This window comes from Cygnus atratus, unplaced genomic scaffold, assembly GCF_013377495.2.
Source record: "Cygnus atratus isolate AKBS03 ecotype Queensland, Australia unplaced genomic scaffold, CAtr_DNAZoo_HiC_assembly HiC_scaffold_126, whole genome shotgun sequence".
Classification (NCBI taxonomy): Eukaryota; Metazoa; Chordata; class Aves; order Anseriformes; family Anatidae; genus Cygnus; species Cygnus atratus.
Genome location: NW_026109719.1, coordinates 21,424 through 43,710, shown reverse-complemented (window position 1 = coordinate 43,710; position 22,287 = coordinate 21,424). Strand labels below are relative to the sequence as shown.

Here is a 22,287-nt window from a genome sequence, read left to right as displayed (position 1 = left end):
CCGTGGCCGTGCACGCCGCGGCCCCGTCCCAGCGCTCGGCCGAGACCCAGGTGAGGCTCCAGGCGCCGAGGACCCCGCGCTCGTCCACGGCCTCAGCCGTCACCGGGGTGTCCCTGCCGTGGTGCCAGCGGACGGTGTCCCAGCCCCTGGGGAGGTCGTGGAGGTGGCACAGCAGGGGGACAACGTCCGAGGGCTCCTCCGCGTCCACGGGCACCAGGATGGAGAGCTTGGGCTCCGTGGCATCTAAAAGTGGGTGGGAAAACCCGGTGTCCCCAGGGATGTCCCCAGGGATGTCCCCAGCACCGCCGCACGCTGCCGCGCTCACCTGTGACGAGGAGCCTGGTCCCGTCCCCGAAGTGGGAGTGCAACACGGAGGAGGTGCAGTAATAAGACCCAGAGTCCTCACGCTGCACATTGCTGATACTAAAGGAGAAAAATCCCGGTGCTCTCACCGTCCCTGAGTATCTCCCCTTTGGTTTCGAGGACTCTGTGCTCTGGTAAATCCATTCCAAGCTGCCGTCCGGCTTCTCCCTGTACCAATTGGCGTCCCATGGGCTGCCCGAGATGTTGCAGCTCAGCTCCACCGTCGCCCCGGGGGGCAGCCAGAGCTGCACTGGGCTCTGCCAGATCCGCGGCTCCTCCGCAGAGGCGGCTCCTGCACGGGAGGAGCGGGTCTGAGCGCAGCAGCCGGTGCCACGGGGTCACCCTTGCGCATCGGGCTGTCGGCTTCTGGCTCCAAACCAGCGGGGTTGGGGGGGTTCAGTGCGAAATTGGCATGCCACAGCGATCCGCCTTCCTCAGCCCCGAGGCAGAGCATCACCCCCACAAAATGCACAACGCAAAACACAGGGGAGGGCAGCCAGCAGCGCCGGGGCCCCGCGCGCTCGGGTGCAGGTGGGATCGTCTGTGCTTCCTCCACGGCAAACGAGGTTTGCAGGCGAAAAAAGTCAGGGCTGGAGCAGCGCCTGGCACGGCGTGTGAGAAGCCCGCTGTGCTTCGGCATTCGGGAGGCAAGTCCTGCCTCTCGGAGAGGCAGCAGCACCCCGGGGTGGGTTTTGCACAGCCGCCGCGCTCAGGCTTTAGAAGAGATCGCGCTGAAAATGCTTCAGGGAAACTCGTTCAGCAAACCTCTGATGCGCGTAAGCCCCACGGCTGCCTCCCCTCCCTCTGCCCGCCGGCTCAGGCTGGTGTTAAGCCGCTTCGGACGATCCCAAGCGGGTTTAGCGTAGCAGAAAGCAAGGCTGGAGCATTCGTGGAGCGGGACGTACCTGTCAGGAGGAGCAGGATAACCCCGGGCAGGCTGCACATCTCCGGCTGGGGCTGGCCACGCTCCTCGGTCACCTCTCGGGTCCTGCAAAAAGCTTTGAGCGGGCAGAAGGGAGATTTTTGCTGGGCGTGGGACGAGGGCTCAGGTCTCACAGCAGCCCCGAGCCCCTCACCCTGCCCTGGCCGTGCAGGGGCCGGCTCCCAGGCTCCGCGTGCCGCGGCGCGAGGCGCAGCTCTGCGGCGTCCTGCGGGGAAGGCGAAGGTTTTGCTCGGGTTCAGCGAAGGGCGAAGCCGATGGCCGGGTCCAGCAGCCAGCGGGATGAGGACGTCCTGGAGCCTGGCTGTCACCTGGGGTCGCAGAGGCAGAGAGGGAGGCGATGCCTGGCACGGGGACGGAGCTTAGAAAGCGAAACGGGGCGGCGGGCGCAGCCCCGGCCTCCTTCGCCCCCGCCGCAAGTGCTCGATGGGCCGCGCGCCCCGCTCCTGCTCGCGGAATGGAATTTAATTGCAGCTCCTAATTGCACCGGGGGGGTCCTGCTGCGCTTTGTCTGCCTGCGCATCGCCCCAAGGAGCCCCGGGCATCGTCCCCTGGTTCTTCCTCTCTCGCAGCTCGGCACCGCGGCCGCTCGTGGCCTTCAGGCTGGAGCAAACCTCACGAGGCCGCGCCACGTGGACGGGGACGCGTGCGGGCACAGTTCTGCTCTGGAGAGGAGCACGACGAGCACCGGGGCGGGCGGCGAGGTGCCTCTGGGCTGGGCAGGGCCCCGGGGAGCCGGCGGGCACTGGCGGGGCAAAGGCGGCTCGCGGAGGCTCGGCCTCGTTGCAGCAGCTGGAGGCTGGGTGCGGAGCTGCCTGAGCCGAGGAGCGCTGCGGTCAGCCTCGCCTTGTTGATTTTGTCACTTCTCTGCTGTTTATTCGCACAGAACCCCTGCCCCCCCACTCCGCTGCCAGCAAACCGTTGGGTTTGAAGGTTTTTGTCGCCAAAGTTCGGCGCCGGTTTAGCAAAGAGCCACGTTTGCCGAACCACAACAGGAAAGCAGGGCAGGGGGATGGGGACCAAAGTTGCCTCTCGCCTTCAGTCCCCGGCCCTTTGAACGTCACCGTTAAGGTCACTTTGGCTGACGTGAGGATGGCTGCGGGGGCCGGGGCTGGGGGTGCAGCCACCCCCGCCCCGAGGCAGCTCTCCAGCCTCTGCGCTGCGGTTTCCCCAAAGCACGAGCGGCGGCACGGTGCGCTGTGGTTTGTAGTGCCCAGCGCTGGGGCTGGCTTCTTCCTTCGTGTCGAGTATTTGGGGGTGGGCATCAGAGGGCGCCGCGGGGCCTTTGAGGGGCCGCCTCCGGCCCTGAGCATCACAAAAATGGTTAAAACCCAAATTTTCCTACCGGATGTGGGTCCGTGCCAGCAAGCTGACATGAGCTCTGCACCCGGCGATGCGCCCCACAGCTGCCGGCAGCGGCGCGTGGGGAGGACGCATCCCTCGTGGGGACACCGCGTCCTTCGTGGGCACACCGTGTCCACACGGCTGGGGGGCTTCACTGCCGGGGCCTCGCGCTTCGGGCAGCCTCAGGTCCCGGTGCACTCGGCCGCCCTGCAGAAGGGCTGGGACGAGCACGACGGTGGCGCCCCTGGGTTTCTCCTGCGCGAAGGCGCTGCTGGCCACGGGGCTGCTGCTGCTCTGGCTGGGTGAGCATCGGGGCAGGGGCTGGGGAGAGGGGGCTTCTGTTGCTTTCCGAGTGCCCCCCGGGTGGTGGGAGCATGGGCTGGGCTTAGGGGGCAGGCGGTGAATGAGCCCCCGGTCGGTCCCTGCAGTGCCGGCAGCACCGCTGGTGCTGCAGCAGCCCCAGCCCGTCCTCTTCATGGAGCCCGGGGCCACGGTGGAGATCGGCTGCATTCCGGATGAGAAGTTCGATGGCAGAGGCAAAGTGCTCTGGTACCGGCAAGGCCGTGGGGAACGGCCCCGGCTGATCCTCAGCTGCATCCAGGAGGCTCAGGAGGGATTTTCCTGTGAGTACACGAGGCAACGCGCCGTGCTGCACATCGCTGCTGCCCGCCCCGACCACACCGGCCTCTACCTCTGCGCCTACAACATCGGCTCCAGTCTGAAGTTCGGCAACGGCACCGCGCTGATCGTGGGAGGTAGGGGGCCAGCTGGGCTGGGGGTGGTGGGGGGACCCCCACATGTACCCCCGAGCCCCCCCGTGTTGGATGGGGATCCCCCGTGACTCCTAGTGGATGATCCCCTCCCGTACTGTCCATTGGCTGCGACCCCCCAAGTCCCCCCATCGCACAGTCCGCACCCATGTCCCTATGTTGGATGGGACCCCCATTTCTCCCCATTGCAGGGACCCCCAACCCTCATGCCCCTCGTGTCACTGTGCCGGGGTCCCCAGGGGGGCGCGGGGTCTCTGCCCACATCGGAGCCCACCAAGCCCCTGCTCTCGTTTGTGCAGACAGCTGGAGGGCCCAGAGCTGGGTGCGGGTGCTGGCGCCCCACGGCTCCCCTTCAGACCCCCCCGGCCTGGTCTGTGCCGTGGGCAACACCAGCGGCCCTGTCCTCGTCTCCTGGCCGGGGGGCACCCGAGCCCAGGAGGTGCTGGGGCTGGGGGACAGCACAGAGCTGCTCATCAGCCCCGCGGGCATCGCTGGGAGCACGGGGGGGCTCTGCGAGGTGCGCTTCAATGCCTCCGGTCCCCCCGTCCGGAGGAGCGTGGAGCTGCACGGGGCCAAGGGTGAGCACGAGCCTGGGCACGGAGGTGAACAGGGGAGAGGGCAGATGGGGTGACCCCCCCTTCCCCGGCAGCTCCTCGGAGCTGGGGCACATGTGGGGAAACTGAGGCAGTGGGGATGGTGTGGCCCGGGGAATCAGTGGGGGGAATGGGGGCATGTTGGGGGCAATGGGGGGATGTTGGGGGGCGATGGGGGTATATTGGGGGGCGATGGTGGGATAATGGGGGGCGATGGGGGGATGTTGGGGGGCGATGGTGGGATAATGGGGGGCGACGGGGGGATGTTGGGGTATGGGAGAGGGCAGTGGGGGGGACAGTGGGGGTCAGAAGATGGCTGGGACAAGCCACCCCCCCAGGTGCCTGCACGACACCAAGTGCCGTGGCCATGGCCGCAGCCGGGGCGCTGCTGCTGCTCGGCCTCAGCATCAGCGTCTGCTGCCTCCTCCGCGCACGGACGGGTAAGGAGCCAAGCAGGGGCTGGGGGTGACGGCCCCCCGTGCCCTCGGCCATCCCCTGCTGCCTTGCACCCCGCTCCCCCACCTCCATCCCCATTTCCCCTCCGTCCCCATGCTGGGGACACGTCTCTGTCCCCGCCAGGACTCCGGCCCAGAGCCCCGGACCCTCCTGCACCCCAGCACCAGCAGGTGAGGCCGTGCGTTCCCCGGGTGTCCCCACACTGGGTGGTGGCGATAGCGGGGCCGGGCAGGGGCAGCGGCGGGCACCAGGGGATGGCCATAGCCCCACAGGGGTTGTGGGGCTGGGGTCAGGGTCGCTCTGATGGCGTTGGTGCCCGCAGGGAGAGCTGACGTACGCCCAGCTCCGCTTCGCCACCCCAGCGAAGGCAGCGCCGTGACCCACGGGGCTGGGCCCCAAGGCCTCGGTGGCGGCACCGTGCAGCCCCGGGAGGCTGCGGCTGCCCCGGCCACCACGACAAGGGGGAGGAAGGAGCGGGATTGAACCTCAAACGAGGGGGAGATAACGAGACTGGAGCTCGAAGGAGGAGTGAATAACGGGATTGGACCTCAAATGTGGCGTTAATAAAGAGATTGAACCTCAAACGAGGAGTAAATAATGGGGTTGAACTTCAAATGTGGTATTAATTAAGAGATTGAAGCTAAAATGAGGATTAAATCATGGGGTTGAACCTCAAACAAGGAGTAAATACAGAGATTGAAGCTCAAACGGGGAGGGAATAAAGAGATAGAACCTCAAATGAGGAGGAAATCGAGATTGAACTCAAAAATCAACGCCCCCACGAGAAACGCCGCTACTGGTGCCTGGGGCTGGTGGGGAAGCCCCAGGCCTGCTCCCCACGGCTCCCACACCCACAGGTGCTGGGACGGGGACCCCGCGCCCTGCGGGGCCGCGCAGCGGGCGGAGAGGTAGGTGGGGCGGGCGCTTCCCGCAGGAGCCCCCTGCGGCACGAGGGGATTCCCGCGGGTCCTATCACTGGTGACTGAGGAGAACAGGTCGGCGCCTGCCCCTCCGCTCCCCCTCGCGAGGAAGCTGTAGGCCACGATGAGGTCTCCCCTCAGCCTCCTCTTCTCCAGGCTGAACAGGCCAAGTGACCTCAGCTGCTCCTCACACGTCTTCCCCTCTAGGCCCTTCACCATCTTTGTCGCCCTCCTCTGGACACTCCCCAACAGTTTTACATCTCTTTTGTACTGTGGTGCCCATAACTGCACGCAGTGCTCGAGGTGAGGCCGCACCAGCGCAGAGTAGAGCGGGACAATCACTTCTCTCGACCGACCAGCGATGCCGTGCTTGATGCACCCCAGGATACGGTTGGCCCTCCTGGCTGCCAGGGCACACTGCTGGCTCATATTCAACTTGCTGTCAACCACGACCCCCAGATCCCTCTCTGCGGGGCTGCTCTCCAGCGTCCCGTGCAGGACCTGGCGCTTGCTGTTCTTAAACTTCATGCGGTTGGTGATCGCCCAGCTCTCCAACCTGTCCAGATCTCTCTGCAAGGCCTTTCCACCCTCAGCCGAGTCTACAACACCTCCAAGTTTGGTGTCGTCGGCAAATTTGCTCCCACAGACTTGGCCAGCTTCAACTCTAGTTGGGCTTTGGCCACACGAATTTTCTCCCTCCAAACGTGAACAGTGTCCCTGTATTCCTTCCACGTCGCCTGACCCTCCTTCCAGCAGCCGTACATTTTCTTTTTTCGCCTAAGCTCCAGTAGAAGATCCCTGGTCAGCCAGGCCGGCCTTCTGCCCCGCTTGCCTGACTTCCGAAATTTTGGAATTGCCTGATCCTGTGCTTTTAGGAGGCAGTGCTTAAAGACTGACCAGCACTGATGGACGCCAATGCCTTCAAAAGCAGTTTCCCAGGGGACCTTGCTGATTAGTTCCCTGAGCAGCCTGAAGCCTGCTTTCCCCATATCCAGGGTTGAAGTTTTGGTGGCAGTTTTCCTTCTCTCGCCGTCAATTTTAAACTCAACCACTTCATGGTCACTATGGCCGAGACGGCCGCCAATGGCCACGTCCCCCAGAAGACCCTCTCTGTTCTCCAGCAACAGATCAAGGAGGGCACCTTTCCTAGTTGGCTCCCTTAGCACCTGCACCAAGAAGTTATCATCTAGGTGCTTTAGGAACCTCCTGGACTTGCTCGCGTCGGCCATGTGGTGATCCCAGCTGACGTCTGGCAAGTTGAAGTCCCCCTTAAGGACAAGGGGAGTTGATCTCGAGGCATCTCTTAGTTCCGCAAAGAATAATTCATCGGGGTTGTCGTCCTGGCCAGGTGGTCTGTGATAGACTCCCACAACGACATCCCCTTTATTTCTTCGTCCCTTAATCCTTCCCCAGAGGCTCTCAACTTTGCCATCGCAACTTGAAGTTCCACACAGTCCAGCCCCTGCCTCACGTACATCGCCACCCCCCCACCTCCCTTTAGCTGTCACACAGGGTAGCGCAAGGAGCAATCCCAATGAAGCCGAGACCTCGCTTGCTTACCAAGAAATCATGAGTTTTATTATTTGCACGCGCTTTCTCATGGCTATCGAGCTTCCCGCAGCGCTCTCAGCATTCCTCCTCCCCCTCTGCCATGAAGCCAAGCAGGGAAATCCAGCAGGAAAACGGCACATTGCCCACCCAGACCTGCTCCTGGGGGTGTGGAAGGGGGGAAAAGGGGTTTGGGGCTGCTTGAGGTGCCCTGGCTGCCCCCACCACAGCCGGACACAGCTCCCGCAGCACCAGCTCGCCCCGTCCGCCTGGCGTTTGGCTTGAAAGATTGTAGAAGAGGAACCCAAACTGTCCGCTAAAAGCACTGCCCAGCAGGCTAGGAAAGATCTGCGGGGATCTCGCCACGCGCTGGGGCCGTGCCCGCCCAGTCCCCATCGCCGCAAAGCGCAGGATCCCACAACTTTCCCTTTCCTCTCTTTTTTTAGCTGCTTTGCAGACCGCAGGCGTGAGCGGGTTCTGGCAGAGCGGGCGCGGGGAAAGGGCTTCTCAGTGCCCCACCGCCGCGTACTCGCACTCGGTCTGCAACAGAAAGCGAGAAGGCGCGTGGTTAAACCCTCGCCCCGCACCGGGGAGCCCTTCCCGGCGACGGCTGGGGAGAAACGAGCGCGTGCCCCGTGCCCTGCTCGCACTTGCACTCGTGCACCCTGGAGCAACTGCTCCCAAGCGCTTCCGTAACGTGAGCGAAGGCAGAGCGGGGCCGGACGGGGTGCGGAGCAAAAGGCGCTGGGGCAGCGCTGCACCTGCACCTGCAGGGGATGCTTTGCCCGCGCCAAAGCCCCCAGCCGGGCTGCTTTTGAGCTCCTTCCTCCTGCCTTGCCGAGAGCCGAGGCCAACCCGCGAGGCGCAGAACCACCTCACGGCGCCTCGTGCCGGGGGCTGGGGAAGCAGCTCACCTCCGGGCCCCGTCTCAGCACCGCGCGGGCCGGCCTTCGGCGGAGCCGGGATGCCCACCGGATCAACCCGAGGACGGCGGCGCCGGGCGGCACGAACGCCAGCAGCCACAGGAAGCATCCTGCTGCAGGGAGGGAGGGGAGGAGAAGGAGACGTTGGAAGCGGTTCACAGAGCTGGGACCGGGCTTTGGTCGAGCGCCCGAGCGCAGCAGCGGGGCGGCCGGGGGAAGGGAGGAGGAGAGAAGCGGCTGCACCGCGGGGCGATGTGGCCAGGGCATCGTTTGGAGCGTTTCAGCGCATGGGGAGCCCAGAGAGACGGGGAAAAGAGATTTCCAGATCTTCCTTGTGAGGAAAGGCTGGAAGAACCGGGCTGTGATGGGCTGAGAGAGGCCGAGTCCTGCTGTGGAGCAGGATGATGGACCCAGGAACCTCCCCGCGTCCTCTGCTGTGTTTTGCTACAGACTGCAGCAGCAGAAGCAATGGGACGGGGGCGTTCGGGGCTTATAGTCCCTGCAAGCACAGACCAAGCACAGAGCAAAGCCCGCGGTCCCAAGGGGGCTGCTGCTCGAGCTGACCCGTGCTGACGGTCCCGCTGACAGCCCCGCTGACGTTCCTGCCCGTGCCGTGCTCCGTGGCCGTGCACGCCGCGGCCCCGTCCCAGCGCTCGGCCGAGACCCAGGTGAGGCTCCAGGCGCCGAGGACCCCGCGCTCGTCCACGGCCTCAGCCGTCACCGGGGTGTCCCTGCCGTGGTGCCAGCGGACGGTGTCCCAGCCCCTGGGGAGGTCGTGGAGGTGGCACAGCAGGGGGACAACGTCCGAGGGCTCCTCCGCGTCCACGGGCACCAGGATGGAGAGCTTGGGCTCCGTGGCATCTAAAAGTGGGTGGGAAAACCCGGTGTCCCCAGGGATGTCCCCAGGGATGTCCCCAGCACCGCCGCACGCTGCCGCGCTCACCTGTGACGAGGAGCCTGGTCCCGTCCCCGAAGTGGGAGTGCGACACGGAGGAGGTGCAGTAATAAGACCCAGAGTCCTCACGCTGCACATCGCTGATATTAAAGGAGAAAAATCCCGGTGCTCTCACCGTCCCTGAGTATCTCCCCTTTGGTTTCGAGGACTCTGTGCTCTGGTAAATCCATTCCAAGCTGCCGTCCGGCTTCTCCCTGTACCAATTGGCGACCCATGGGCTGCCCGAGATGTTGCAGCTCAGCTCCACCGTCGCCCCGGGGGGCAGCCAGAGCTGCACTGGGCTCTGCCAGATCCGCGGCTCCTCCGCAGAGGCGGCTCCTGCACGGGAGGAGCGGGTCTGAGCGCAGCAGCCGGTGCCACGGGGTCACCCTTGCGCATCGGGCTGTCGGCTTCTGGCTCCAAACCAGCGGGGTTGGGGGGGTTCAGTGCGAAATTGGCATGCCACAGCGATCCGCCTTCCTCAGCCCCGAGGCAGAGCATCACCCCCACAAAATGCACAACGCGAAACACAGGGGAGGGCAGCCAGCAGCGCCGGGGCCCCGCGCGCTCGGGTGCAGATGGGATCGTCTGTGCTTCCTCCACGGCAAACGAGGTTTGCAGGCAAAAAAAGTCAGGGCTGGAGCAGCGCCTGGCACGGCGTGTGAGAAGCCCGCTGTGCTTCGGCATTCGGGAGGCAAGTCCTGCCTCTCGGAGAGGCAGCAGCACCCCGGGGTGGGTTTTGCACAGCCGCCGCGCTCAGGCTTTAGAAGAGATCGCGTTGAAAATGCTTCAGGGAAACTCGTTCAGCAAACCTCTGATGCGCGTAAGCCCCACGGCTGCCTCCCCTCCCTCTGCCCGCCGGCTCAGGCTGGTGTTAAGCCGCTTCGGACGATCCCAAGCGGGTTTAGCGTAGCAGAAAGCAAGGCTGGAGCATTCGTGGAGCGGGACGTACCTGTCAGGAGGAGCAGGATAACCCCGGGCAGGCTGCACATCTCCGGCTGGGGCTGGCCACGCTCCTCGGTCACCTCTCGGGTCCTGCAAAAAGCTTTGAGCAGGCAGAAGGGAGATTTTTGCTGGGCGTGGGACGAGGGCTCAGGTCTCACAGCAGCCCCGAGCCCCTCACCCTGCCCTGGCCGTGCAGGGGCCGGCTCCCAGGCTCCGCGTGCCGCGGCGCGAGGCGCAGCTCTGCGGCGTCCTGCGGGGAAGGCGAAGGTTTTGCTCGGGTTCAGCGAAGGGCGAAGCCGATGGCCGGGTCCAGCAGCCAGCGGGATGAGGACGTCCTGGAGCCTGGCTGTCACCTGGGGTCGCAGAGGCAGAGAGGGAGGCGATGCCTGGCACGGGGACGGAGCTTAGAAAGCGAAACGGGGCGGCGGGCGCAGCCCCGGCCTCCTTCGCCCCCGCCGCAAGTGCTCGATGGGCCGCGCGCCCCGCTCCTGCTCGCGGAATGGAATTTAATTGCAGCTCCTAATTGCACCGGGGGGGTCCTGCTGCGCTTTGTCTGCCTGCGCATCGCCCCAAGGAGCCCCGGGCATCGTCCCCTGGTTCTTCCTCTCTCGCAGCTCGGCACCGCGGCCGCTCGTGGCCTTCAGGCTGGAGCAAACCTCACGAGGCCGCGCCACGTGGACGGGGACGCGTGCGGGCACAGTTCTGCTCTGGAGAGGAGCACGACGAGCACCGGGGCGGGCGGCGAGGTGCCTCTGGGCTGGGCAGGGCCCCGGGGAGCCGGCGGGCACTGGCGGGGCAAAGGCGGCTCGCGGAGGCTCGGCCTCGTTGCAGCAGCTGGAGGCTGGGTGCGGAGCTGCCTGAGCCGAGGAGCGCTGCGGTCAGCCTCGCCTTGTTGATTTTGTCACTTCTCTGCTGTTTATTCGCACAGAACCCCTGCCCCCCCACTCCGCTGCCAGCAAACCGTTGGGTTTGAAGGTTTTTGTCGCCAAAGTTCGGCGCCGGTTTAGCAAAGAGCCACGTTTGCCGAACCACAACAGGAAAGCAGGGCAGGGGGATGGGGACCAAAGTTGCCTCTCGCCTTCAGTCCCCGGCCCTTTGAACGTCACCGTTAAGGTCACTTTGGCTGACGTGAGGATGGCTGCGGGGGCCGGGGCTGGGGGTGCAGCCACCCCCGCCCCGAGGCAGCTCTCCAGCCTCTGCGCTGCGGTTTCCCCAAAGCACGAGCGGCGGCACGGTGCGCTGTGGTTTGTAGTGCCCAGCGCTGGGGCTGGCTTCTTCCTTCGTGTCGAGTATTTGGGGGTGGGCATCAGAGGGCGCCGCGGGGCCTTTGAGGGGCCGCCTCCGGCCCTGAGCATCACAAAAATGGTTAAAACCCAAATTTTCCTACCGGATGTGGGTCCGTGCCAGCAAGCTGACATGAGCTCTGCACCCGGCGATGCGCCCCACAGCTGCCGGCAGCGGCGCGTGGGGAGGACGCATCCCTCGTGGGGACACCGCGTCCTTCGTGGGCACACCGTGTCCACACGGCTGGGGGGCTTCACTGCCGGGGCCTCGCGCTTCGGGCAGCCTCAGGTCCCGGTGCACTCGGCCGCCCTGCAGAAGGGCTGGGACGAGCACGACGATGGCGCCCCTGGGTTTCTCCTGCGCGAAGGCACTGCTGGCCACGGGGCTGCTGCTGCTCTGGCTGGGTGAGCATCGGGGCAGGGGCTGGGGAGAGGGGGCTTCTGTTGCTTTCCGAGTGCCCCCCGGGTGGTGGGAGCATGGGCTGGGCTTAGGGGGCAGGCGGTGAATGAGCCCCCGGTCGGTCCCTGCAGTGCCGGCAGCACCGCTGGTGCTGCAGCAGCCCCAGCCCGTCCTCTTCATGGAGCCCGGGGCCACGGTGGAGATCGGCTGCATTCCGGATGAGAAGTTCGATGGCAGAGGCAAAGTGCTCTGGTACCGGCAAGGCCGTGGGGAACGGCCCCGGCTGATCCTCAGCTGCATCCAGGAGGCTCAGGAGGGATTTTCCTGTGAGTACACGAGGCAACGCGCCGTGCTGCACATCGCTGCTGCCCGCCCCGACCACACCGGCCTCTACCTCTGCGCCTACAACATCGGCTCCAGTCTGAAGTTCGGCAACGGCACCGCGCTGATCGTGGGAGGTAGGGGGCCAGCTGGGCTGGGGGTGGTGGGGGGACCCCCACATGTACCCCCGAGCCCCCCCGTGTTGGATGGGGATCCCCCGTGACTCCTAGTGGATGGTCCCCTCCCGTACTGTCCATTGGCTGCGACCCCCCAAGTCCCCCCATCGCACAGTCTGCACCCATGTCCCTATGTTGGATGGGACCCCCATTTCTCCCCATTGCAGGGACCCCCAACCCTCATGCCCCTCGTGTCACTGTGCCGGGGTCCCCAGGGGGGCGCGGGGTCTCTGCCCACATCAGAGCCCACCAAGCCCCTGCTCTCGTTTGTGCAGACAGCTGGAGGGCCCAGAGCTGGGTGCGGGTGCTGGCGCCCCACGGCTCCCCTTCAGACCCCCCCGGCCTGGTCTGTGCCGTGGGCAACACCAGCGGCCCTGTCCTCGTCTCCTGGCCGGGGGGCACCCGAGCCCAGGAGGTGCTGGGGCTGGGGGACAGCACAGAGCTGCTCATCAGCCCCGCGGGCATCGCTGGGAGCACGGGGGGGCTCTGCGAGGTGCGCTTCAATGCCTCCGGTCCCCCCGTCCGGAGGAGCGTGGAGCTGCACGGGGCCAAGGGTGAGCATGAGCCTGGGCACGGAGGTGAACAGGGGAGAGGGCAGATGGGGTGACCCCCCCTTCCCCGGCAGCTCCTCGGAGCTGGGGCACATGTGGGGAAACTGAGGCAGTGGGGATGGTGTGGCCCGGGGAATCAGTGGGGGGAATGGGGGCATGTTGGGGGCAATGGGGGGATGTTGGGGGGCGATGGGGGTATATTGGGGGGCGATGGTGGGATAATGGGGGGCGATGGGGGATGTTGGGGGGCGATGGGGGATAATGGGGGGCGACGGGGGGATGTTGGGGTATGGGAGAGGGCAGTGGGGGGGACAGTGGGGGTCAGAAGATGGCTGGGACAAGCCACCCCCCCCAGGTGCCTGCACGACACCAAGTGCCGTGGCCATGGCCGCAGCCGGGGCGCTGCTGCTGCTCGGCCTCAGCATCAGCGTCTGCTGCCTCCTCCGCGCACGGACGGGTAAGGAGCCAAGCAGGGGCTGGGGGTGACGGCCCCCCGTGCCCTCGGCCATCCCCTGCTGCCTTGCACCCCGCTCCCCCACCTCCATCCCCATTTCCCCTCCGTCCCCATGCTGGGGACACGTCTCTGTCCCCGCCAGGACTCCGGCCCAGAGCCCCGGACCCTCCTGCACCCCAGCACCAGCAGGTGAGGCCGTGCGTTCCCCGGGTGTCCCCACACTGGGTGGTGGCGATAGCGGGGCCGGGCAGGGGCAGCGGCGGGCACCAGGGGGTGGCCATAGCCCCACAGGGGTTGTGGGGCTGGGGTCAGGGTCGCTCTGATGGCGTTGGTGCCCGCAGGGAGAGCTGACGTACACCCAGCTCCGCTTCGCCACCCCAGCGAAGGCAGCGCCGTGACCCACGGGGCTGGGCCCCAAGGCCTCGGTGGCGGCACCGTGCAGCCCCGGGAGGCTGCGGCTGCCCCGGCCACCACGACAAGGGGGAAGAAGGAACGGGATTGAACCTCAAACGAGGGGGAGATAACGAGACTGGAGCTCGAAGGAGGAGTGAATAACGGGATTGGACCTCAAATGTGGCGTTAATAAAGAGATTGAACCTCAAACGAGGAGTAAATAATGGGGTTGAACTTCAAATGTGGTATTAATTAAGAGATTGAAGCTAAAATGAGGATTAAATCATGGGGTTGAACCTCAAACAAGGAGTGAATACAGAGATTGAAGCTCAAACGGGGAGGGAATAAAGAGATAGAACCTCAAATGAGGAGGAAATCGAGATTGAACTCAAAAATCAACGCCCCCCACGAGAAACGCCGCTACTGGTGCCTGGGGCTGGTGGGGAAGCCCCAGGCCTGCTCCCCACGGCTCCCACACCCACAGGTGCTGGGACGGGGACCCCGCGCCCTGCGGGGCCGCGCAGCGGGCGGAGAGGTAGGTGGGGCGGGCGCTTCCCGCAGGAGCCCCCTGCGGCACGAGGGGATTCCCGCGGGTCCTATCACTGGTGACTGAGGAGAACAGGTCGGCGCCTGCCCCTCCGCTCCCCCTCGCGAGGAAGCTGTAGGCCGCGATGAGGTCTCCCCTCAGCCTCCTCTTCTCCAGGCTGAACAGGCCAAGTGACCTCAGCCGCTCCTCACACGTCTTCCCCTCTAGGCCCTTCACCATCTTTGTCGCCCTCCTCTGGACACTCCCCAACAGTTTTACATCTCTTTTGTACTGTGGTGCCCATAACTGCACGCAGTGCTCGAGGTGAGGCCGCACCAGCGCAGAGTAGAGCGGGACAATCACTTCCCTCGACCGACCAGCGATGCCGTGCTTGATGCACCCCAGGATACGGTTGGCCCTCCTGGCTGCCAGGGCACACTGCTGGCTCATATTCAACTTGCTGTCAACCACGACCCCCAGATCCCTCTCTGCGGGGCTGCTCTCCAGCGTCCCGTGCAGGACCTGGCGCTTGCTGTTCTTAAACTTCATGCGGTTGGTGATCGCCCAGCTCTCCAACCTGTCCAGATCTCTCTGCAAGGCCTTTCCACCCTCAGCCGAGTCTACAACACCTCCAAGTTTGGTGTCGTCGGCAAATTTGCTCCCACAGACTTGGCCAGCTTCAACTCTAGTTGGGCTTTGGCCACACGAATTTTCTCCCTCCAAACGTGAACAGTGTCCCTGTATTCCTTCCACGTCGCCTGACCCTCCTTCCAGCAGCCGTACATTTTCTTTTTTCGCCTAAGCTCCAGTAGAAGATCCCTGGTCAGCCAGGCCGGCCTTCTGCCCCGCTTGCCTGACTTCCGAAATTTTGGAATTGCCTGATCCTGTGCTTTTAGGAGGCAGTGCTTAAAGACTGACCAGCACTGATGGACGCCAGTGCCTTCAAAAGCAGTTTCCCAGGGGACCTTGCTGATTAGTTCCCTGAGCAGCCTGAAGCCTGCTTTCCCCATATCCAGGGTTGAAGTTTTGGTGGCAGTTTTCCTTCTCTCGCCGTCAATTTTAAACTCAACCACTTCATGGTCACTATGGCCGAGACGGCCGCCAATGGCCACGTCCCCCAGAAGACCCTCTCTGTTCTCCAGCAACAGATCAAGGAGGGCACCTTTCCTAGTTGGCTCCCTTAGCACCTGCACCAAGAAGTTATCATCTAGGTGCTTTAGGAACCTCCTGGACTTGCTCGCGTCGGCCATGTGGTGATCCCAGCTGACGTCTGGCAAGTTGAAGTCCCCCTTAAGGACAAGGGGAGTTGATCTCGAGGCATCTCTTAGTTCCGCAAAGAATAATTCATCGCGGTTGTCGTCCTGGCCAGGTGGTCTGTGATAGACTCCCACAACGACATCCCCTTTATTTCTTCGTCCCTTAATCCTTCCCCAGAGGCTCTCAACTTTGCCATCGCAACTTGAAGTTCCACACAGTCCAGCCCCTGCCTCACGTACATCGCCACCCCCCCACCTCCCTTTAGCTGTCACACAGGGTAGCGCAAGGAGCAATCCCAATGAAGCCGAGACCTCGCTTGCTTACCAAGAAATCATGAGTTTTATTATTTGCACGCGCTTTCTCATGGCTATCGAGCTTCCCGCAGCGCTCTCAGCATTCCTCCGCCCCCTCTGCCATGAAGCCAAGCAGGGAAATCCAGCAGGAAAACGGCACATTGCCCACCCAGACCTGCTCCTGGGGGTGTGGAAGGGGGGAAAAGGGGTTTGGGGCTGCTTGAGGTGCCCTGGCTGCCCCCACCACAGCCGGACACAGCTCCCGCAGCACCAGCTCGCCCCGTCCGCCTGGCGTTTGGCTTGAAAGATTGTAGAAGAGGAACCCAAACTGTCCGCTAAAAGCACTGCCCAGCAGGCTAGGAAAGACCTGCGGGGATCTCGCCACGCGCTGGGGCCGTGCCCGCCCAGTCCCCATCGCCGCAGAGCGCAGGATCCCACAACTTTCCCTTTCCTCTCTTTTTTTAGCTGCTTTGCAGACCGCAGGCGTGAGCGGGTTCTGGCAGAGCGGGCGCGGGGAAAGGGCTTCTCAGTGCCCCACCGCCGCGTACTCGCACTCGGTCTGCAACAGAAAGCGAGAAGGCGCGTGGTTAAACCCTCGCCCCGCACCGGGGAGCCCTTCCCGGCGACGGCTGGGGAGAAACGAGCGCGTGCCCCGTGCCCTGCTCGCACTTGCACTCGTGCACCCTGGAGCAACTGCTCCCAAGCGCTTCCGTAACGTGAGCGAAGGTAGAGCGGGGCCGGACGGGGTGCGGAGCAAAAGGCGCTGGGGCAGCGCTGCACCTGCACCTGCAGGGGATGCTTTGCCCGCGCCAAAGCCCCCAGCCGGGCTGCTTTTGAGCTCCTTCCTCCTGCCTTGCCGAGAGCCGAGGCCAACCCGCGAGGCGCAGAACCACCTCACGGCGCCTCGTGCCGGGGGCTGGGGAAGCAGCTCACCTCCGGGCCCCGTCTCAGCACCGCGCGGGCCGGCCTTCGGCGGAGCCGGGATGCCCACCGGATCAACCCGAGGACGGCGGCGCCGGGCGGCACGAACGCCAGCAGCCACAGGAAGCATCCTGCTGCAGGGAGGGAGGGGAGAAGGAGACGTTGGAAGCGGTTCACAGAGCTGGGACCGGGCTTTGGTCGAGCGCCCGAGCGCAGCAGCAGGGCAGCCGGGGGAAGGGAGGAGGAGAGAAGCGGCTGCACTGCGGGGCGATGTGGCCAGGGCATCGTTTGGAGCGTTTCAGCGCATGGGGAGCCCAGAGAGACGGGGAAAAGGGATTTCCAGATCTTCCTTGTGAGGAAAGCCTGGAAGAACCGGGCTGTGATGGGCTGAGAGAGGCCGAGTCCTGCTGTGGAGCAGGATGATGGACCCAGGAACCTCCCCGCGTCCTCTGCTGTGTTTTGCTACAGACTGCAGCAGCAGAAGCAATGGGACGGGGGCGTTCGGGGCTTATAGTCCCTGCAAGCACAGACCAAGCACAGAGCAAAGCCCGCGGTCCCAAGGGGGCTGCTGCTCGAGCTGACCTGTGCTGACAGTCCCGCTGACAGCCCCACTGACGTTCCTGCCCGTGCCACTCTCCGTGGCCATGCACGCCGCGGCCCCGTCCCAGCGCTCGGCCGAGACCCAGGTGAGGCTCCAGGCGCCGAGGACCCCGCGCTCGTCCACGGCCTCAGCCGTCACCGGGGTGTCCCTGCCGTGGTGCCAGCGGACGGTGTCCCAGCCCCTGGGGAGGTCGTGGAGGTGGCACAGCAGGGGGACAACGTCCGAGGGCTCCTCCGCGTCCACGGGCACCAGGATGGAGAGCTTGGGCTCCGTGGCATCTAAAAGTGGGTGGGAAAACCCGGTGTCCCCAGGGATGTCCCCAGGGATGTCCCCAGCACCGCCGCACGCTGCCGCGCTCACCTGTGACGAGGAGCCTGGTCCCGTCCCCGAAGTGGGAGTGCGACACGGAGGAGGTGCAGTAATAAGACCCAGAGTCCTCACGCTGCACATCGCTGATATTAAAGGAGAAAAATCCCGGTGCTCTCACCGTCCCTGAGTATCTCCCCTTTGGTTTCGAGGACTCTGTGCTCTGGTAAATCCATTCCAAGCTGCCGTCCGGCTTCTCCCTGTACCAATTGGCGCCCTATGGGCTGCCCGAGATGTTGCAGCTCAGCTCCACCGTCGCCCCGGGGGGCAGCCAGAGCTGCACTGGGCTCTGCCAGATCCGCGGCTCCTCCGCAGAGGCGGCTCCTGCACGGGAGGAGCGGGTCTGAGCGCAGCAGCCGGTGCCACGGGGTCACCCTTGCGCATCGGGCTGTCGGCTTCTGGCTCCAAACCAGCGGGGTTGGGGGGGTTCAGTGCGAAATTGGCATGCCACAGCGATCCGCCTTCCTCAGCCCCGAGGCAGAGCATCACCCCCACAAAATGCACAACGCAAAACACAGGGGAGGGCAGCCAGCAGCGCCGGGGCCCCGCGCGCTCGGGTGCAGATGGGATCGTCTGTGCTTCCTCCACGGCAAACGAGGTTTGCAGGCGAAAAAAGTCAGGGCTGGAGCAGCGCCTGGCACGGCGTGAGAAGCCCGCTGTGCTTCGGCATTCGGGAGGCAAGTCCTGCCTCTCGGAGAGGCAGCAGCACCCCGGGGTGGGTTTTGCACAGCCGCCGCGCTCAGGCTTTAGAAGAGATCGCGCTGAAAATGCTTCAGAGAAACTCGTTCAGCAAACCTCTGATGCGCGTAAGCCCCACGGCTGCCTCCCCTCCCTCTGCCCGCCGGCTCAGGCTGGTGTTAAGCCGCTTCGGACGATCCCAAGCGGGTTTAGCGTAGCAGAAAGCAAGGCTGGAGCATTCGTGGAGCGGGACGTACCTGTCAGGAGGAGCAGGATAACCCCGGGCAGGCTGCACATCTCCGGCTGGGGCTGGCCACGCTCCTCGGTCACCTCTCGGGTCCTGCAAAAAGCTTTGAGCGGGCAGAAGGGAGATTTTTGCTGGGCGTGGGACGAGGGCTCAGGTCTCACAGCAGCCCCGAGCCCCTCACCCTGCCCTGGCCGTGCAGGGGCCGGCTCCCAGGCTCCGCGTGCCGCGACGCGAGGCGCGGCTCTGCGGCGTCCTGCGGGGAAGGCGAAGGTTTTGCTCGGGTTCAGCGAAGGGCGAAGCCGATGGCCGGGTCCAGCAGCCAGCGGGATGAGGACGTCCTGGAGCCTGGCTGTCACCTGGGGTCGCAGAGGCAGAGAGGGAGGCGATGCCTGGCACGGGGACGGAGCTTAGAAAGCGAAACGGGGCGGCGGGCGCAGCCCCGGCCTCCTTCGCCCCCGCCGCAAGTGCTCGATGGGCCGCGCGCCCCGCTCCTGCTCGCGGAATGGAATTTAATTGCAGCTCCTAATTGCACCGGGGGGGTCCTGCTGCGCTTTGTCTGCCTGCGCATCGCCCCAAGGAGCCCCGGGCATCGTCCCCTGGTTCTTCCTCTCTCGCAGCTCGGCACCGCGGCCGCTCGTGGCCTTCAGGCTGGAGCAAACCTCACGAGGCCGCGCCACGTGGACGGGGACGCGTGCGGGCACAGTTCTGCTCTGGAGAGGAGCACGACGAGCACCGGGGCGGGCGGCGAGGTGCCTCTGGGCTGGGCAGGGCCCCGGGGAGCCGGCGGGCACTGGCGGGGCAAAGGCGGCTCGCGGAGGCTCGGCCTCGTTGCAGCAGCTGGAGGCTGGGTGCGGAGCTGCCTGAGCCGAGGAGCGCTGCGGTCAGCCTCGCCTTGTTGATTTTGTCACTTCTCTGCTGTTTATTCGCACAGAACCCCTGCCCCCCCACTCCGCTGCCAGCAAACCGTTGGGTTTGAAGGTTTTTGTCGCCAAAGTTCGGCGCCGGTTTAGCAAAGAGCCACGTTTGCCGAACCACAACAGGAAAGCAGGGCAGGGGGATGGGGACCAAAGTTGCCTCTCGCCTTCAGTCCCCGGCCCTTTGAACGTCACCGTTAAGGTCACTTTGGCTGACGTGAGGATGGCTGCGGGGGCCGGGGCTGGGGGTGCAGCCACCCCCGCCCCGAGGCAGCTCTCCAGCCTCTGCGCTGCGGTTTCCCCAAAGCACGAGCGGCGGCACGGTGCGCTGTGGTTTGTAGTGCCCAGCGCTGGGGCTGGCTTCTTCCTTCGTGTCGAGTATTTGGGGGTGGGCATCAGAGGGCGCCGCGGGGCCTTTGAGGGGCCGCCTCCGGCCCTGAGCATCACAAAAATGGTTAAAACCCAAATTTTCCTACCGGATGTGGGTCCGTGCCAGCAAGCTGACATGAGCTCTGCACCCGGCGATGCGCCCCACAGCTGCCGGCAGCGGCGCGTGGGGAGGACGCATCCCTCGTGGGGACACCGCGTCCTTCGTGGGCACACCGTGTCCACACGGCTGGGGGGCTTCACTGCCGGGGCCTCGCGCTTCGGGCAGCCTCAGGTCCCGGTGCACTCGGCCGCCCTGCAGAAGGGCTGGGACGAGCACGACGGTGGCGCCCCTGGGTTTCTCCTGCGCGAAGGCGCTGCTGGCCACGGGGCTGCTGCTGCTCTGGCTGGGTGAGCATCGGGGCAGGGGCTGGGGAGAGGGGGCTTCTGTTGCTTTCCGAGTGCCCCCCGGGTGGTGGGAGCATGGGCTGGGCTTAGGGGGCAGGCGGTGAATGAGCCCCCGGTCGGTCCCTGCAGTGCCGGCAGCACCGCTGGTGCTGCAGCAGCCCCAGCCCGTCCTCTTCATGGAGCCCGGGGCCACGGTGGAGATCGGCTGCATTCCGGATGAGAAGTTCGATGGCAAAGGCAACGTGTTCTGGTACCGGCAAGGCCGTGGGGAACGGCCCCGGCTGATCCTCAGCTGCATCCAGGAGGCTCAGGAGGGATTTTCCTGTGAGTACACGAGGCAACGCGCCGTGCTGCACATCGCTGCTGCCCGCCCCGACCACACCGGCCTCTACCTCTGCGCCTACAACATCGGCTACAGTCTGAAGTTCGGCAACGGCACCGCGCTGATCGTGGGAGGTAGGGGGCCAGCTGGGCTGGGGGTGGTGGGGGGACCCCCACATGTACCCCCGAGCCCCCCTGTGTTGGATGGGGATCCCCCGTGACTCCTAGTGGATGGTCCCCTCCCGTACTGTCCATTGGATGCAACCCCCCCAAGTCCCCCCATCGCACAGTCCGCACCCATGTCCCTATGTTGGATGGGACCCCCATTTCTCCCCATTGCAGGGACCCCCAACCCTCATGCCCCTCGTGTCACTGTGCCGGGGTCCCCAGGGGGGCGCGGGGTCTCTGCCCACATCGGAGCCCACCAAGCCCCTGCTCTCGTTTGTGCAGACAGCTGGAGGGCCCAGAGCTGGGTGCGGGTGCTGGCGCCCCACGGCTCCCCTTCAGACCCCCCCGGCCTGGTCTGTGCCGTGGGCAACACCAGCGGCCCCGTCCTCGTCTCCTGGCCGGGGGGCACCCGAGCCCAGGAGGTGCTGGGGCTGGGGGACAGCACAGAGCTGCTCATCAGCCCCGCGGGCATCGCTGGGAGCACCGGGGGGCTCTGCGAGGTGCGCTTCAATGCCTCCGGTCCCCCCGTCCGGAGGAGCGTGGAGCTGCACGGGGCCAAGGGTGAGCACGAGCCTGGGCACGGAGGTGAACAGGGGAGAGGGCAGATGGGGTGACCCCCCCTTCCCCGGCAGCTCCTCGGAGCTGGGGCACATGTGGGGAAACTGAGGCAGTGGGGATGGTGTGGCCCGGGGAATCAGTGGGGGGAATGGGGGCATGTTGGGGGCAATGGGGGGATGTTGGGGGGCGATGGGGGTATATTGGGGGGCGATGGTGGGATAATGGGGGGCGATGGGGGGATGTTGGGGGGCGATGTTGGGATAATGGGGGGCGACGGGGGGATGTTGGGGTATGGGAGAGGGCAGTGGGGGGGACAGTGGGGGTCAGAAGATGGCTGGGACAAGCCACCCCCCCCCAGGTGCCTGCATGACACCAAGTGCCGTGGCCATGGCTGTAGCCAGGACGCTGCTGCTGCTCGGCCTCAGCTTCGGAGTCTGCTGCCTTCTCTGCGCATGGATGGGTAAGGAGCTGAGCAGGGTCTGGGGGGTGACGGCCCCCCGTGCCCCCTGCTGTCCACTGATGCATTGCACCCCACTTCCCCACCTCCATCCCCGAATCTCCTCTGTCCCCATGCTGGGGACACGTCTCTGTCCCCGCCAGGACTCCGGCCCAGAGCCCCGGACCCTCCTGCAACCCCAGCACCAGCAGGTGAGGCCGTGCGTTCCCCGGGTGTCCCCACACTGGGTGGTGGCGATAGCGGGGCCGGGCAGGGGCAGCGGCGGGCACCAGGGGATGGCCATAGCCCCACAGGGGTTGTGGGGCTGGGGTCGGGGTCGCTCTGATGGCGTTGGTGCCCGCAGGGAGAGCTGACGTACGCCCAGCTCCGCTTCGCCACCCCAGCGAAGGCAGCGCCGTGACCCACGGGGCTGGGCCCCAAGGCCTCGGTGGCGGCACCGTGCAGCCCCGGGAGGCTGCGGCTGCCCCGGCCACCACGACAAGGGGGAGGAAGGAGCGGGATTGAACCTCAAACGAGGGGGAGATAACGAGACTGGAGCTCGAAGGAGGAGTGAATAACGGGATTGGACCTCAAATGTGGCGTTAATAAAGAGATTGAACCTCAAACGAGGAGTAAATAATGGGGTTGAACTTCAAATGTGGTATTAATTAAGAGATTGAAGCTAAAATGAGGATTAAATCATGGGGTTGAACCTCAAACAAGGAGTGAATACAGAGATTGAAGCTCAAACGGGGAGGGAATAAAGAGATAGAACCTCAAATGAGGAGGAAATCGAGATTGAACTCAAAAATCAACGCCCCCCACGAGAAACGCCGCTACTGGTGCCTGGGGCTGGTGGGGAAGCCCCAGGCCTGCTCCCCACGGCTCCCACACCCACAGGTGCTGGGACGGG

The 22,287-nt window shown here is 65.1% G+C and overlaps 5 protein-coding genes and 1 gene segment (V, D, J or C); 3 read left to right on the top strand and 3 right to left on the bottom strand.

The window, feature by feature from the left end:
- Positions 1–12: 12 nt before the first annotated feature.
- LOC118261138 (probable non-functional immunoglobulin kappa variable 6D-41) lies at positions 13–1,308 on the bottom strand (the record flags this gene model as incomplete). The annotated part of the segment is given in 3 exon segments: positions 13–243; positions 326–655; positions 1,269–1,308. Coding segments are annotated over 3 exon segments (601 nt in total), but the record flags the coding sequence as incomplete, so codon positions are not given.
- A 1,369-nt stretch (positions 1,309–2,677) lies between these two features.
- On the top strand, positions 2,678–4,048 carry LOC118261139 (uncharacterized). The gene is made up of 3 exons (XM_035571816.2): positions 2,678–2,882; positions 3,076–3,402; positions 3,717–4,048. Exons 1-3 carry the CDS (start codon positions 2,678–2,680, stop codon positions 4,046–4,048), a joined length of 864 nt encoding a protein of 287 aa, XP_035427709.2.
- Positions 4,049–7,441: 3,393 nt separating this feature from the next.
- LOC118261140 (uncharacterized) lies at positions 7,442–9,783 on the bottom strand. The gene is made up of 5 exons (XM_035571817.1): positions 9,744–9,783; positions 8,801–9,130; positions 8,422–8,718; positions 7,849–7,970; positions 7,442–7,474 (listed from the first exon to the last, which is right to left on the bottom strand). Exons 1-5 carry the CDS (start codon positions 9,781–9,783, stop codon positions 7,442–7,444), a joined length of 822 nt encoding a protein of 273 aa, XP_035427710.1.
- A 1,574-nt stretch (positions 9,784–11,357) lies between these two features.
- Positions 11,358–12,523, top strand: LOC118261141 (uncharacterized). The gene is made up of 3 exons (XM_035571818.1): positions 11,358–11,424; positions 11,551–11,877; positions 12,192–12,523. Exons 1-3 carry the CDS (start codon positions 11,358–11,360, stop codon positions 12,521–12,523), a joined length of 726 nt encoding a protein of 241 aa, XP_035427711.1.
- A 3,393-nt stretch (positions 12,524–15,916) lies between these two features.
- LOC118261142 (uncharacterized) lies at positions 15,917–18,253 on the bottom strand. The gene is given in 5 exon segments (XM_035571820.1): positions 15,917–15,949; positions 16,324–16,445; positions 16,894–17,190; positions 17,273–17,602; positions 18,214–18,253. Coding segments are annotated over 5 exon segments (822 nt in total).
- A 1,369-nt stretch (positions 18,254–19,622) lies between these two features.
- LOC118261143 (uncharacterized) lies at positions 19,623–20,994 on the top strand. Its single transcript, XM_035571821.2, has 3 exons — positions 19,623–19,827; positions 20,021–20,347; positions 20,663–20,994. The coding sequence occupies exons 1-3, from the start codon at positions 19,623–19,625 to the stop codon at positions 20,992–20,994; spliced, it is 864 nt and encodes a 287-aa protein (XP_035427714.2).
- Positions 20,995–22,287: the final 1,293 nt, after the last annotated feature.